At 37.7% G+C, this 14626-nt stretch overlaps 1 protein-coding gene across 1 annotated transcript in view; it reads left to right on the top strand.

Moving 5' to 3' along the window:
- Window positions 1-14626, top strand: part of DCDC1 (doublecortin domain containing 1) — a 394249-nt gene that overhangs the window by 229513 nt on the left and 150110 nt on the right. The window contains exon 18 of the mRNA XM_058546317.1: window positions 307-464. Coding sequence (XP_058402300.1) covers window positions 307-464 — 158 coding nt within the window. The remainder of the gene's footprint in view (window positions 1-306; window positions 465-14626) is intronic.

Below are 14626 nucleotides of genomic sequence, written 5' to 3'. Positions count from 1 at the left end.
AATGTTACTCATTGTTTAAAATCATACACACAACATAAATATCTATATGCACATTTATATTTATGTAAACATCTCTCTATATATATTTATGTAAACATTATTTTATCTGATAGACGGTGACACGCTAGCTTTTCTTAAGGCTGCCTTCTTTTGTTCTGGCCACAGAGAAATGATTTATGTGCCGGATGAAGAAGACTGAGGAACTATGAAAAGTGTAATTTTCATAGTTAAATTTTTGGCATGTATAGTTTAGATATTTTCACTCAATGAAAATTAGCTACGTTATTCCTACATTTCATTTATTAGGTTCTGCACAAAAGTGCCAGCATCCCTGCTCTGAAGCAACTGCCAGAGCCTCCAGACGCCCATTTAATGCCGGAAGGTTCTCCTGGGGAGACGGGGCAGCTGACAGTGGCGCTGGTGAGGAGGCTGGAGGGGAAACGTCCTCAGGCCTCTGCTCAGAGGTAGGGCACTGGCAGAACGGAGCTTGATTGCTCAATGACATTCGATGCTTTCCTTCAGTTTCACGTAAGATTGATTTCTGGAAGATTATTGAAATATCTCAAAAGCCCTGTGGCTTTCAAGCACAATAGTTTTCGGGTCACATTTGATGAAGAGAGGTGACATTTATGTGTATTTTGTTAAAGATGGATGTATGGTATTGTTTATAGGTATCCTTAGGAAGGGTTGCTGTCCTGGGATCTCCCTAAAATACTCTCAAATAACATAATTAGGGCCAGGCAGTACTGAGCATATATCCAATTGTGAAAATACCAAGAGGTCTTGAAGAAGGCCACAGTCATGGACGATCCTTTTTGTGTTCCATGAGGAGAATGTTTTATTGTTTAGACCTGAGGATAAGTGCACAGTAGATGATCTTAACTAGTGACAATTTAACAAATTGACATAATTTCTATTCCTAGAATAAAACTAATGTCCATGATGTTACTAACCAATTGAAAGTCATGCTTGGTTGGGAAATGGAAACTATTTCTCTGATCCTCTTCATTTAATTGGAAAACTAAAGTTTATTGTTATTATTATTTTGTTGGGTTTGGTGGTGTAAATCACAAAATGACTTTATAAACTGCAAATGTAATATATAGCTGTTTGAAATTAACTTTGACTGAAGTACTCTTAAAGGAGTAATACAGTTCTTACCATACTCACCAAAGTTCAAGAGAATTCCTAAGTTTAGATATTCTAACTGTAGATAGAAAAGCCAATTGCATGGAAAAAGAAAAGGAATGGCAACTTTTAATTTCTTTAAAAAATTTTTTTTCCAGCTTTATTAAGATATAGTTGACGTATAACATTGTGTAAGTTTAAGGTGTGCAACATACTTTTTTATTTCAATTAAAAGCTATCTTAGATTCTTAAATTACATATTCTTGGCTCAGATTTTGACAGGAGGGGAACATTCCTGATAACCAAAGTGACTCTTCAATTTATTGTCTCTTTAACGTGTTATTTAAACCTCAAATCCTTTGGCTTTGTTGTTTTGAGTAAGATAGGGCACAGAGATAACAAATTGAGCCCCTCACTGTACCCAGTAGGGGGTGCCTGGGCCTGGATGAGACTTTGCTCTGAGTCTCCGTCCCTGCTCCTGCTTTTAATCACACGTGCGGTCCTCTGCTCCCTGATGCTCCACCACATGCCCACTGGGCTGCAGCCCACAGCCAGGCCGGTCTCCAACCAGCTCACTAGAACATGAGTCCTCGGGGCAGTCTTTGAAGTTTTCATGTAAAACAAGAACTCAGGGAACTCTGGGGCGCTGGGGAGCTCAGATACTATTTTATGAGCCCAGTGTTGCCTATCTTTGTAGGCTCACCGGGCAGCCATTTCTACTCTACCATTTTTGAGAGAATGGGGGCTTGTCATTGTGCTGGGTTCTGCTCAGTGAGGCGCGGGCTCCTCCTGCTCTCAGACCTCTGAGCTCTATGTGGGGTTTCCGTGTTTGACTCGGGGGGGTCAGCATGCAGGGATGGATAATTCACCTGCTTCCCTGTGACCCCCTCCTTCCTTCCCCAGCCTGGAAATATTTGCTCTGAGGGTCGAGGGCGTTGGTTGTTCAGGATTTGTCTTCTGTCTTCTGCTGTTGTGTCTCCCTCATGAGGCGAGACAGTCTGATGGAACGTTGGGAGAAAGGCATATAGCGTTAGGAAATGTGAGGCAAAACCCAAAAACAACCACAAAGCAGTTAATGTCAGTTAACATACCATAATACCTGTTCCAGTGAGGAATTAAATGAGATGTCTTTAAATTTCCAGGAATGTAGTAAACGCTCAATAAGTAGTGGTTGTGAAAATGTTCTGAAAACAAGTAGAGATAGAAAAGAGGGTGTACACCTTTAATGGAGGATTTGTCTTTTTTAGTCAATAGGAATTGACTGGTAAATATATTCAGGATTTTACTTCGTAGAAATTTCCCAGGGGCCTTTCTTAGCCGCGTTCCTCAGGGCTATGTCCTGGGCTCCAGCAACTCTTCTGGCCACCTTCTCTGCTCTCTCTTAAAGCCACAGGGGTTTATCTGCATTCTCCTCTCCACCCCCACAGTTTGCACAATAGATGTAATTTCAGTTTCTCTCCCTCTCTTTCTGTTCCTTAACAAAGATATTTTGAGTAAAGAGTAAGTACTTAGAGCAGTTACTTTCCTCCCATTTTGGAAGGAATTGTGGGGCAAAATTAGAACATGGTACTGAATTTGGCATATTGATTACTTTGAACCCTGGGTTGTCTTGTTAGGTTACATGCTCTCCAAATATAAGAGAACCAGTGCGTTATATTATCACAGCTTCAGAGAGAGCTTTACATTTTCTTCCTTTTGGTGAGGAAGATTTTCTCTGAGCTAACATCTGTGCCAGTCTTCCTCTATATTGTATGTGGGATGCCTGCTACAGCATGGCTTGATGAGTGGTGCATAGGTCCATGCCCAGGATCCAAACCTGCGAACCCCAGGCTGCTGAAGCGGAGCGCACAAACTTAACCACTATGCCACCAGCCAAATCCTACATTTAGTTGCTTTTATCAATGATAATTTTACAAAATAAAGGATAAAATCACTGCAAAAAATAAAGTAATAATGTGAAATGATCTGAGTTGTGGAAACTGGAAAAAGAAATAGAATTTTAGAACATCAAGGAAAACATTAAAGAGCAAATAATCTGAAAAAAGAATATGTAATTGAAAAGAATAAGAAGATACAGAGATATAAATGTGTGTACTTTCTTAGAAGTAGCCAAGGAAGGAGAGAAGAAACAAATAGCCAAATTTGGGGAAAGACAGAGAGAGTGGTAGTTAGTGGCAGGTAATATGTGAAAATGAAAGCTGACATTCTATTTTTCTTTGTGAGGAAGATTGTCCCCGAGCTAACATCTGTGCCCATCCTCCTCCACTTTGTATGTGGGAGGCTGCCACAGCATGGCTTGATGAGCAGTGTGTAGGTCTGACCCAGGATCCAAACCTGTGAACCCTGGGCCACTGAAGCGGAGCTAATGAACTTAACTCTTACACCACTGGGCCGGCCCCTCGCATTCTATTACTAACAACATGTACTGACTTTGTTTAAGTGCTGTATGTGCCTTATTTCCCAGTAATCTATGAGGTATGTACCACAGAAGAATTAATCTCTGTTTTTACTGATGAGGAAGTTGAGGCACAGAGAGATTAAGTTACAAGGCTAAGGCCTTCCAGCTAGTAATTTAAGGCAAGCCTGTCTGAGCCCAAAGTCTTACTCTTAGCCTCTACGCTATTCTGCCTGACCACTCATGTTCTTGTCTTAGTGATTCTCCAAGTCTTCAGCCTTTCAAATGGGGCCTATTATTTTGATTGGATATCTTGAAAAGTGACCTTTAAATAAGGTGGAGCAGTTTAGAAAGGGAATAATAAAAGATATATCAATACATGCAGGTTTCAGTGAAGACTAAATAAGAAGTAGAAAATATTAAGGGAGACTGTGAACCCCTGATTTCTTGTTGAATCCAACAATCTGGATTTACTGATTTACAGAGGCTTGCACTTAAATGGGTTAGAGATTTTTAAAAACCCCTTTCTGATAAAAACCCCTTTCTGATAAGTGACTCTAACTGGTCATGATTTCACACCTTGAATGGGGGTTCAGTTCAGCTTTGTATGTACTACATTTGTGACAGGTAACTAATAGCTGTCAGTTTTTGAATACTTACCATGTGCCAACTGCTCTTCTGAGTACTTACTCATCCTTGTAATAAGGTGATGGATTGATTTACTTGTTGTCGTGATAACCTGGTGGTGAGGTACTCTTAATATCCATGAAGACGCAGCAGTGAGGCTCAGAGTGGTTCCGTGGTTGTCCAGTCTCACGGCTGGTTAATGGGGGACATGGGATTTGAACCCACATCCATTTGGATCTATAGATCGTGTTCTTAACCACTGCTTTTTTCCTCATTCCTGGTCATTTTTATTCTATTGATTTCATAACAGAATGTCATCGTATTGAGTAGGCATATTAAGTCATTACTAAAATTTTATCTGTATTACATCATAAAAGATTTGATTAGACTATTTCCATTTTGATTGGTGTATTATTTTGAATTATATCCATAAAAAAACCTACAACAGTCACCACAAACCAGACTCTCCTAGCGACAGAATCATTTCGTTTAATTTACATCTCAGTTGTGGAAAGCAATCTGATTGTTGATCCTTTTTTTTTTTTTTTTTTTTGTAATGTGGAAAAATTCTTTTTCCCACTGAAGAAAAGAGAAAATCTCTTACTGTGTAAGGTCTTTAATGTGAGGTTCTTAGTTTGTGATAGGTTATATTTTTGTGTCTGCTTTAGCCACACTTAAAATGTTCTTGCTTCCTCTATCACTGATATAGAAATGTGGTTCTCTTTTTGCTTGGATAACGTAAGTTGTATGTCTAATTTAATTTAATTCTAAATTTGGTCCAAAATAAAATAATTGCCATATTCCAGCATCTTTAAGTATCTGGATGTGTTTGTTTACATTAGCTTATCCAGTGGATCCCTTACCCTTATTTAAATTGAATGGGGGGGGGAAGGACTGGGACAACGACAAAGCACACTGACCCAGCTTGTCACCCAGTGACCTGTGAGAAGGAAATAATGAACTGTGAGTAGCTGTCATCCTAACCGATTCTGACAGTTTGCCTTTGGGCACATCTGTGTTAGTCGCATCGGAAAGGCCTTTGTTCTTTTCCCACTAGTGACTTGGCTGAGCACTGAGGGCTTTGCCAGCCACTGTGCTCCTAACGGCCCTTCTGCCCAGGGAAGCAAGCAGCTGCCGCCCAGCACACTGACATTTCTCTTCATGACTCGACTCGGCATGTACTTCACTCTTTAGAAGAGAGTGTATATTTAAAAGTCCTTTGACTTTTTCATTTCAAATGTACTTTGTCTCATGAGTTTTGATACTAATAAAAAAGCAAGTTATAAAATGCGTTTAATATTATCCTGATTTTATATAGATGAAGGTAAAGATAGATAGCTAGCTAACCAGATGGGCGGGTGACTCGAAGGCAATGTATCAAAATATTGACAGTTGTTACTGAGTTTAAACTTTTTATTTATTGTTTATTGTCCAAATTTTAGCAATTGAATATTATATTTGCAATAGGATGAAAATCAATATATGTTATGAAAAGCATTTTTAATGTAGATGCCTGATGCATGCTTTATTAGTAGGAATGTTTGGACTAAAATAGGTGAGGATGTGCTATATTTTGGTTCATATTTTCCACTGCTACTTTTTAAATAAATTTCTAGCTAATAATTTAAACTTTAAAATATTGCAGTATTTACATTTTAAAGTTAATCTAGTACATAAAATTATTATAATCATTAGGAGATGTAATTTGGTAAGAAACAGGTGTTTCTGTCCCCCGGTTTCCTGAAGTATCACTACTATTTCAATCATCACGAAAGCAGAGCATTCTGAACAATGTGTATCATACCCTAAGAGAATTGTTTAAATTAAAACCAAAACTTTCTTTATAAAATATAATTCCTGAATCAGTTTTAAAGCTTATCTACATTTTTATAATTGCTGTAAAATCAGTCCTTCTACTATGATGAAGTCTGGCTGCAGTCAGCATGCAGTGAACACGGAGCATTTGTACTCACTTTATTAGATTTTCCCTTCCAAGAGAATAGAATCCAAACTCTGCTGCACTGGCCATTTTCATAACGCCTTTTCCTCTGACAGAATAGAAGAAATGAAGCTTGAAAGACATGACATGCTTTTTTCTGCATTCAGGGTTTTTCTCTCTGAGTAACAGGTTTGAGATGCACTAGCTAACAGAACTATTACAGTCTCCTGCTTTTCAAAGAAAGGTCGATTAATAGTAATGAGAAATTCTGTAAGCAGACAAATGATGATCATGTCTATAGAATTATAAATTGTAAAAAACTCACATATTAAAAATTGGAAGAGTCATATTTTGATTTTATTGAGTACTCAATGGCATATGATTTATTACTCTATGAAATCATGTAGGTAGTTTCGCATATAGTTGGTTATCTGTACCCATCTTATTTGATTAGAACATTCTTCTCATTTTGTTCATGAAATATCAACACAATTTTTGTAGAGACAGTGAATGCACGGGTCAGTTTATAGTCAGACTTTGTCTTTTTAGGGAAAATGGACTGTTTAAATTGACACACTAAAATTCTTATTCTAGAATTCTTACCAGCAAAGACAAATGTTAATATAATAATTGCTTTTAATATTCACTAAATCCAATTACACTTCCTAGGAATAAAATCTCATATTAGGTTTTGTTACTGTTCCTGGCTATTGAAAGGCTCAGCCCTAAGCATCAGCCTTTGGCTTTTGTACTGTATACAAGAGTGTGGTGTTGTATTTAAGAACATGAAATTATTGTGTGTTCCAGAGATGCAGAGACGTGTTTATAATTCTTTTTTTTTTTTTTAATGAGAAAAGCCAAATATCTTGATATTGGCTGATACTGTTTCCTGTTGGCGTTTTGCTGTATTTTAAAATGAATTCCCATATGTTCTCTGTGAATCAAAATAAAATGAACAAGTAATCTAATTGCACCTGCTTCTTTGAAACAAAGTCAAAATTAAGCGTTCCAAAGGATAGCTTTATATCCATAAATTAATTTTTTAATTTAATTCAGAAATTATCAAAGGCTTTCCAGTAGGCATTTTTTTATTTATTTTTGTTCTCATTTACTGCCATGAGGTCCCCAAACCTTCAATTATGCTGCTTAATTTCCATTTTTTAAAATTTACTATTTATCTTTCTGTTTTATTCAATATTGTCTATAAAGCTATTCGAGGTCTGAATGGGAAACTCTGCTCCTACATTCTTCAGACTTGTAGCCCCCACACTGGACTGTCCATCTAGTATTGTAATAGTGGAAGTAGTAGGTAGTGAGGTTCTAGATTTGAGTAATGGGGATGGACAAGGGGGAGACTGGTGGTGGAGCTATTATTAGGCTACAGTATGTGGAACTGGATGAGAGCAGAGTTCAAGCAAAGTGAGCTATAGGTTAGCTTCCCAACTTGTCTCTCTCCTTCTACCCTTGTCGCCTACAAAGCAGAGTAATCCTTCATATTCATAAGTCAGATCATGAGAATACTCAGCTCCACATCCTCCAATGGCGTTTTATTTCCTTTAGAGTGAAACCAAAGCCTTCAGTACATGCTGCAAGGTCCTACTTTACCAGGCCCTTGGTATCTCTCTGAACACCGTTCTTCCCTCCCTCCCTCCGCTCCAGCCAGCCTGGCTTCCTGTAGTCTCTCTGACATACGGTGGATACCTACACCCCGTCACTCTCTTTCCCTGCTTCATTTTTCTTCAGGGCACTTATTACTGCCTGTCACGTACGTATTTATTCACTGTCAGAATTGCCCCATTAGGATGTAAACTCCATTTCAGCAGGAACTTTGTCGTATTCACATCTGCACCCCCAGGACCAGAACATAGTAGATACTCAATACAAGCTTATTGAATGAATGAAGTAATGTGATTAATGGAAATAAGAAAATAGAGAGGGACCTGAAGGTGAGACTGAAACTGTAAAACTCACAGAAGAAAATACAGGCAACACACTATCTGACATTGGTCATAAAGGAATCTTTTCAGATGACATGCCTACCCAGACCAGGGAAACTAAAGAAAAAATAAACAAGTGGGACTTTATCAGATTAAAGAGCTTCTATAAGACAAACGAAACCAGAATCAAGATGAACAGACAACCCACCAGCTGGGAGAGAATATTTGCAAAACATACATCTGACAAGGGGTTGATCTCCATCGTGTATAAAGAACTCACACAACTGAACAACAAAAAAACAAACAACCCAATCAAAAAATGGGCAGAGGAAATGAACAGACACTTCTCCAAAGAAGATATACAGATGGCCAATAGGCACATGAAAAGATGCTCAACATCACTAATCATCAGGGCAATGCAAGTCAAAACCACACTAAGATATCACCTCACACCCGTTACAATGGCTATAATCACCAAGACAAAAAACAACAAGTGTTGGAGAGGATGTGGAGAAACAGGAACCCTCATACACAGCTGGTGGGAATGCAAACTGGTGCAGCCTCTATGGAAAACGGTATGGAGATTCCTCATAGAATTAAAAATAGAGATGCCTTATGATCCAGCCATCCCACTACTGAGAATCTATCCAACGAATCTGAAATCAACAATCCAAAGAGGCTTATGCACCCCTATGTTCATTGCAGCATTATTCACCATAGCCAAGAAGTGGAAGCAACCTAAGTGTCCCTCGACTGACGATTGGATTAAAAAGATGTGGTACATATATACAATGGAATACTACTCAGCCATTAAAAAAAGACAAAATTGTCCCATTTGCAACAACATGGATGGGCCTGGAGCATATTATGTTAAGTGAAATAAGCCAGAAAGAGAAAGACAAACACTGTATGCTCTCACTCGTATGTGGAATATAAACCAACACACGGACAGAGAAAACTGTATTGTGGTTACCAGGGGAAAGGGGGTGGGGGGTGGGCACAAGGGATGAAGGGAGTCATATATATGGTGATGGACAAACAAAAATGTACAACCCAAAATTTCACAATGTTAAAAACTATTCAAACATCAATAAAAAAAAAGAAAATAGAGAGGGAACTAGTCTGAGCATTCTTATGTACATTTCAAGACCTTCCCTGCCTGCTGGACACCTGTAGCCCTATGACCTACTCATGTGTCAATCCAAAACTGAGCCCGACTCTTACAGTGGTTTTCTAACTGATTTCTGCATCTCTCATTTCCTTCATCCTTTACTAATGCACAGATATTTATTGAGCATTTTCTATATTGCAAGCACTATCCTGGGGATACAGGCACTGGGGATACAGTGTAGAAAAGGCAGGTGCACTCCCTCGCCTCACAGAGCTGTCCCACAGAATCGAGCAGGGAAGAGAGCTGTCAGACAAATGGCTCCGGCAGAGAGAGTGATGAGTATGTGGTCGGGAGAAGGTGGTTTATCCTGAGAGCTCCTCCCTGGTGATGTGCTTTTGAAGTTTGACTCTGAACATCGCGCTCACTGACTCGAGTTCTTCAGCCTTTACCCACTTGCTACTAAGTCAAATGAAATGTCAGCTGGCAGGCCCACCATACGGTGTTCTGTCTCAGAGCCGCCCTGGACTTATCCAGGCCCTGGCTGACCGTACTTGGATCATGCTGGTTTCCTTGACCAAAAGACCTGTATCTCCTGTTTCCTACCTAAAATCCTACCCCCTACAAGGCCCATTTTCACAGATTTTTTTCAGCCTTTCTTCTTTTCTGATATATACATTTAAGGATATAAATTTACCTATAAGCATGGCTTTGGCTTCCTTCCGCCAATTTTAATGTCATATTTTCACTGTCATTTCCATTTTGTGAGAACCTTTGATCCTTGGATTACTCAGAAGTATATTCTGGGCCGGCCTCATGGCTTAGTGGTTGAGTGCGCGGGCTCCGCTGCTGGCGGCCCGGGTTCGGATCCCAGACGGGCACCGACGCACCGCTTCTCCGGCCATGCTGAGGCCACATCCCACGTACAGCAACTAGAAGGATGTGCAACTATGACACACAACTATCTACTGGGGCTTTGGGGGAAAATAAAAAAAAATAAATAAATAAAAAAAGAAGTATATTCTTAATTTCCAAATATATGAAACTTTTCTGGTTTGTATGTGTGTTAATGACTTCTAAATTAATTTTACTGTGGTTGAAAACATTTTTGGTATGATCTCAACCCTGACGTTGTTGAGATTTGCTTAATGGCCTACCCAATATCTGGGCAGTGTTTATAAGTGATCCATGTGTACTTGCAAAGAATATGTGTTCTGCTGTTTGGGGGTGCAGTGTTCTATATATGTCAATTAGATCAAGTGTGATAAATGCGTGTTCAAATTTTGTGTATACTTACTGATATTTCATCTGCTTGTTAGATCATTTACTAAGAGAAACATCGTTAAAATCTCCCACTGTAAATGTAGATTTTTCTGTTTCTCCTTTTGTTAGTTGTATGAATTTTTCTTTTCTGTAATTTGAGGCTATTTTTTAGGTGTATACAGTTTTAGAATTTTTATATCTTTCTAATGAATTCAACCTTATGTTATTATGGAATGCTCCTCTTTATCCCTAGTAATGCTGTTTTTTTTGACTTAAAAGTTTATTTTGTCTCATATTAATATAGTGACTCTAGCTTTTTGGTAAGTGTTTGCGTGATATATTTTTGTATCCTTTTATTTTCAAATTTTATCTTTATATTGAAGGAATGTTTCAAGTGAAAGCATATAGTTTTTCTTAATCCAGTGTGACAATCTGTCTTTTAACTGAAGTATTTAGTCCATTTACCTGTAACATAATTACTGATGTTTGGGGTTTAAATCTAACATGTTAACATGTTACTATTTGATTTCTTTGTGTTCCATCTATTCTATGTTCTCTTTCTCTCTCTCTTTTTTTTTTTTTTTTGCCTTCTCTGGGATTCATTGAGTATTTTATCTTACTTCATTCCCTTCCTCCCCGTTATCCTTGGTAGTTATGCTTTCTTTTATTATTCCTGTAGTGGTTATTCTAGAGAGTACACATCCTTCCTTGACTTATCAACATCTAATATCAACTAGTGTTTTTACCACTTCTCAGACAATTCAAGGACCTTACACCTCTTACTCTCCGTGTATACACTTTCTGATTAAATGCTGGTGTATGTTTTAATTCTATATGTGTTTCAAACCCTGAAAAACATCATGATTATTATTTTCTTAGTCAGTATTCATTTAGTCTCAGCCACAGTTTTACCCTTCCTGCTGTCTTTATGTCTTCTGTTTCTCTGAATTTCTATCGGGAATCAGTTTCCTTCTGTTTCAATAACATCCTTTAATATTTCCTTGGGTATAGGTCTGCTGGTAATGAATTCTCTCCATTTTTATTTTTCTTAAAACATCTATATTTCACTTCCGTATTCTCATTTTCATATTTTTACTAAGTGAGAAATTCTAGACTGTCGGCTATTTTTTTTTTTTACAACACTTTGAAGATATCATTCCATTGTCTTTGGCTTCCATTTTTTTTTTTCTATTGAGAAGTCATATATCAGTCGTGTATTGCTTCTTTGAAGGCAACATGTCGTTTTTCTTTGGCTGACTTTAAGGTTTTATCTTTCTATTTGATTTTAACTATGATTTTCGTTAGTGTTTTTTTGGTGGTGTTGTTTTGTATTTATAATACTTGGAGGCTTTAGGACTTGAATCGGTGGCTTACTGTGTTTTATCAGTTTTGGAAAATCCTCTGCAATTATTTTCTCAAATATTGTTTCAGTTGCATTTTCTCTCTTCTCTGAAGGAACACTAATGACATGTACATTAGAACTTTTTTTTTTTACTGTAAACCCTATGTCTGTTATGCTCTATTTTGTATTTTCCACTGTTTGTCTCCTTGTGCTTTAGTGTGAATATTTTCTTTTGACCTCTCTCTCAGCTCATTAATTCTCTCTTCAACTTTTTCTAATCTGCTGCTAAATCCATACATTGAGTTCTGAATGTCTGCTATGGTATTTTTCAGGTATAAATTTTCCATTTGGTTTTTATGGCTAATAACGTTACCACAGTTTACTTAATCATTCCTCTGTTGTTGAACAGTTAGGTAGTTTCCAATATTTCAAGTTTATAAATTGCACTATAACAAATATCTTTGACTCTTGTCCTAAATGCATTCATTCAATCTGTGAACATTTAATAAGCACCTTTTTTCCTGCCTGTAACTTTGTTGGACACTAAGAATATAAAAATACATACAAAAAGTCCCTGATTTTCATGATTCATAGTATCATGAAACATTTCCCTGCGAAGTTACTAGTGAGAGTCTGATTAAGGTTGTGGAAGTTGTATTGATCATGAAGTTTGTTGAGTTACTGTTTTTATTTTCTGTGTTATAAAGTTTATAAGTCAGCTGATCAAATAAGGGGCCTGAAATTATACTTTCTAACAGCATTTTATTTTCTTTATTTTCTTATGCAAACATAAGCCATCCTTTATATTTTTCATGTTTTTAAATTGGACTACAGAGTTAGCCAAACTATAACATATGCGATCTTAGAATTATTTTTACTTTTTTAAAACAGAAATACCAAGTATCATCCTTTGATAATAGTCTCTGAAAATATTTATGAAAAATCAGTTGTCTTCAACTCAGTTATTTAAGAATAATTATGTTGTAGTACATATAATCATTTCAGTTGCCCATCAATTTATCATTTGAATACAAGTAAGTGACACTCCTTTTGATTGACTTGTTACTGTCTATATGTTTGTCACGAGTGCATTCTTCTTGGATGAAAAGTCTCTAGTTGGCCATTTGAATTAGAGGCAAGAGGATCACCTGAGCAGACAAAACAATACTCCAGTATTCATATGCTCAGAACACATTGGTTTTGATTTGGTGATTTTAGCATCGAAATTTATATCTTTAACTCCTATTGCTAAACTTTGTTCATTGTCTTCTCTCCTGTTCTGTTGTTTGCTAATATTTGAGAGTCAGTTCATATAAATAATAAGCATTAATCTCTCACTTTTATATTCATTCACTCATTTGATAAATGCTTTTGAGGGCTTGTTAAGAGAGGTGATACAGCTTCCTGATTGACATCTCAGAATCTGGAGTCAGATTTGCCTGCCCTCTAGTCCTAGCTCTTCTAAGAACTCGCTATGTGAACTGGGGCAAGCTGTTTAATATCACTGATACTCAATTTCCTCATATACAAAAAGGGGGTAATAATTACTTTGAAATGTAAATGATATCACAAATGTTAAAGTTTACCCAATTCCTGACACATAGTAAATACTCAGTAAATGGTAGCTTTTTTGATGATAATAATGTGCTATTATTAGTCTTGATTATTAGTATTAAGTGAAAAATATCATCAGAATACAGAGCAATTCCTGACTTTAAAAATTCTGAAATCTCCTTGGGGAGAAGCTGTGCACTGCTGTATTTTTTTTTTTTTGGCTGAGGAAGATTTGCCCTGAGCTAACGTCTGTGCCAGTCTTCCTCTCTTATGTATGTGGGTCGCTGCCAGCATGGCTGCCAATGAATAGTGTAGGTCCGCACCTGGGAGCCAAACCTAGGCTGCTGAAGTGGAGCGTGCCGAACTTAACCACTAGGCCACGGGGCTGGCCCCTGCACTGCTGCATTTTTAATGTTATTCAAAAAGTAATTTTTGAGTTCTCATGGGATGTAGAGAATTGCACTGCATAGTATTTGAGTATGTCTTTTAAAAAACATCCCTCAGACCTCAAGGAATGTACATATACTAAGTACAGTCATATGCCTTATAATGACATTTTGGTCAATGACGGGCCACATATGACAGTGGTCCCGTAAGATTATAGTGGAGCTAAAAAATTCCTATCACCTAGTGTATCTGGAAGAAGACCCTCAAGAGATTCGCCCATGACTTCAAAGGATTTGCCAAGGATGAGGAAGTTGCAAAAATCAACAAAGCTGTGGTTGAGATGGCAAACAACTTCAACCTGGGTGTGGATGAGGGTGACATTGGGGGGCTCCTAGAGCTGCTTCCTGAGGAACTGACTAATGAGTTGTTGGAACTGGAACTGGAGCGCACAGCTGAAGAAGAGGCAAGATAAAAGGAAACTGCAGGAGAAAAAGAAGATGGACACCCAAGAAAACTCACAGTGAAGGGTTTAGCAGAAGTTTTTGCAGACCTCAATAAACTCCTCAAAAAGTTTGAAAACGTGGACCCCAAGACCAAATAGATAGGAATGTTCATGGTGCATTATCCACTTACAAGCAAATCTATGATAAAAAAAAAGAAACAAACCAAGCAAACCACCATGGACGTATTTCTGAAAAGAGTGACGCCTCCTCAAGAAGAGCCTCTGGCAGGTCTTTCAGGAGGTATTCCAGAGGAAGGCGCTGTTATCACAGGAGATGACAGCTCCACGCGTCTTATTGCCCCTGAAGACCTTCCAGTGGGACAAGATGTGGAGGTGGAAGACAGTGACATTGATGATCCTGACCCTGTGTAGGCCTAGGCTGATGTGTGTGTCTGTGTCTTAGTTTTTTTTTTTGTTTTTTTTTTTTTTTTTTTTTTTTTTTTT

Source organism: Diceros bicornis, chromosome 7 (genome assembly GCF_020826845.1).
Source record: "Diceros bicornis minor isolate mBicDic1 chromosome 7, mDicBic1.mat.cur, whole genome shotgun sequence".
NCBI lineage: Eukaryota > Metazoa > Chordata > Mammalia > Perissodactyla > Rhinocerotidae > Diceros > Diceros bicornis.
Note: the sequence above shows the minus strand (reverse complement) of the source record. Positions and strands in the feature narration are given on the sequence as shown.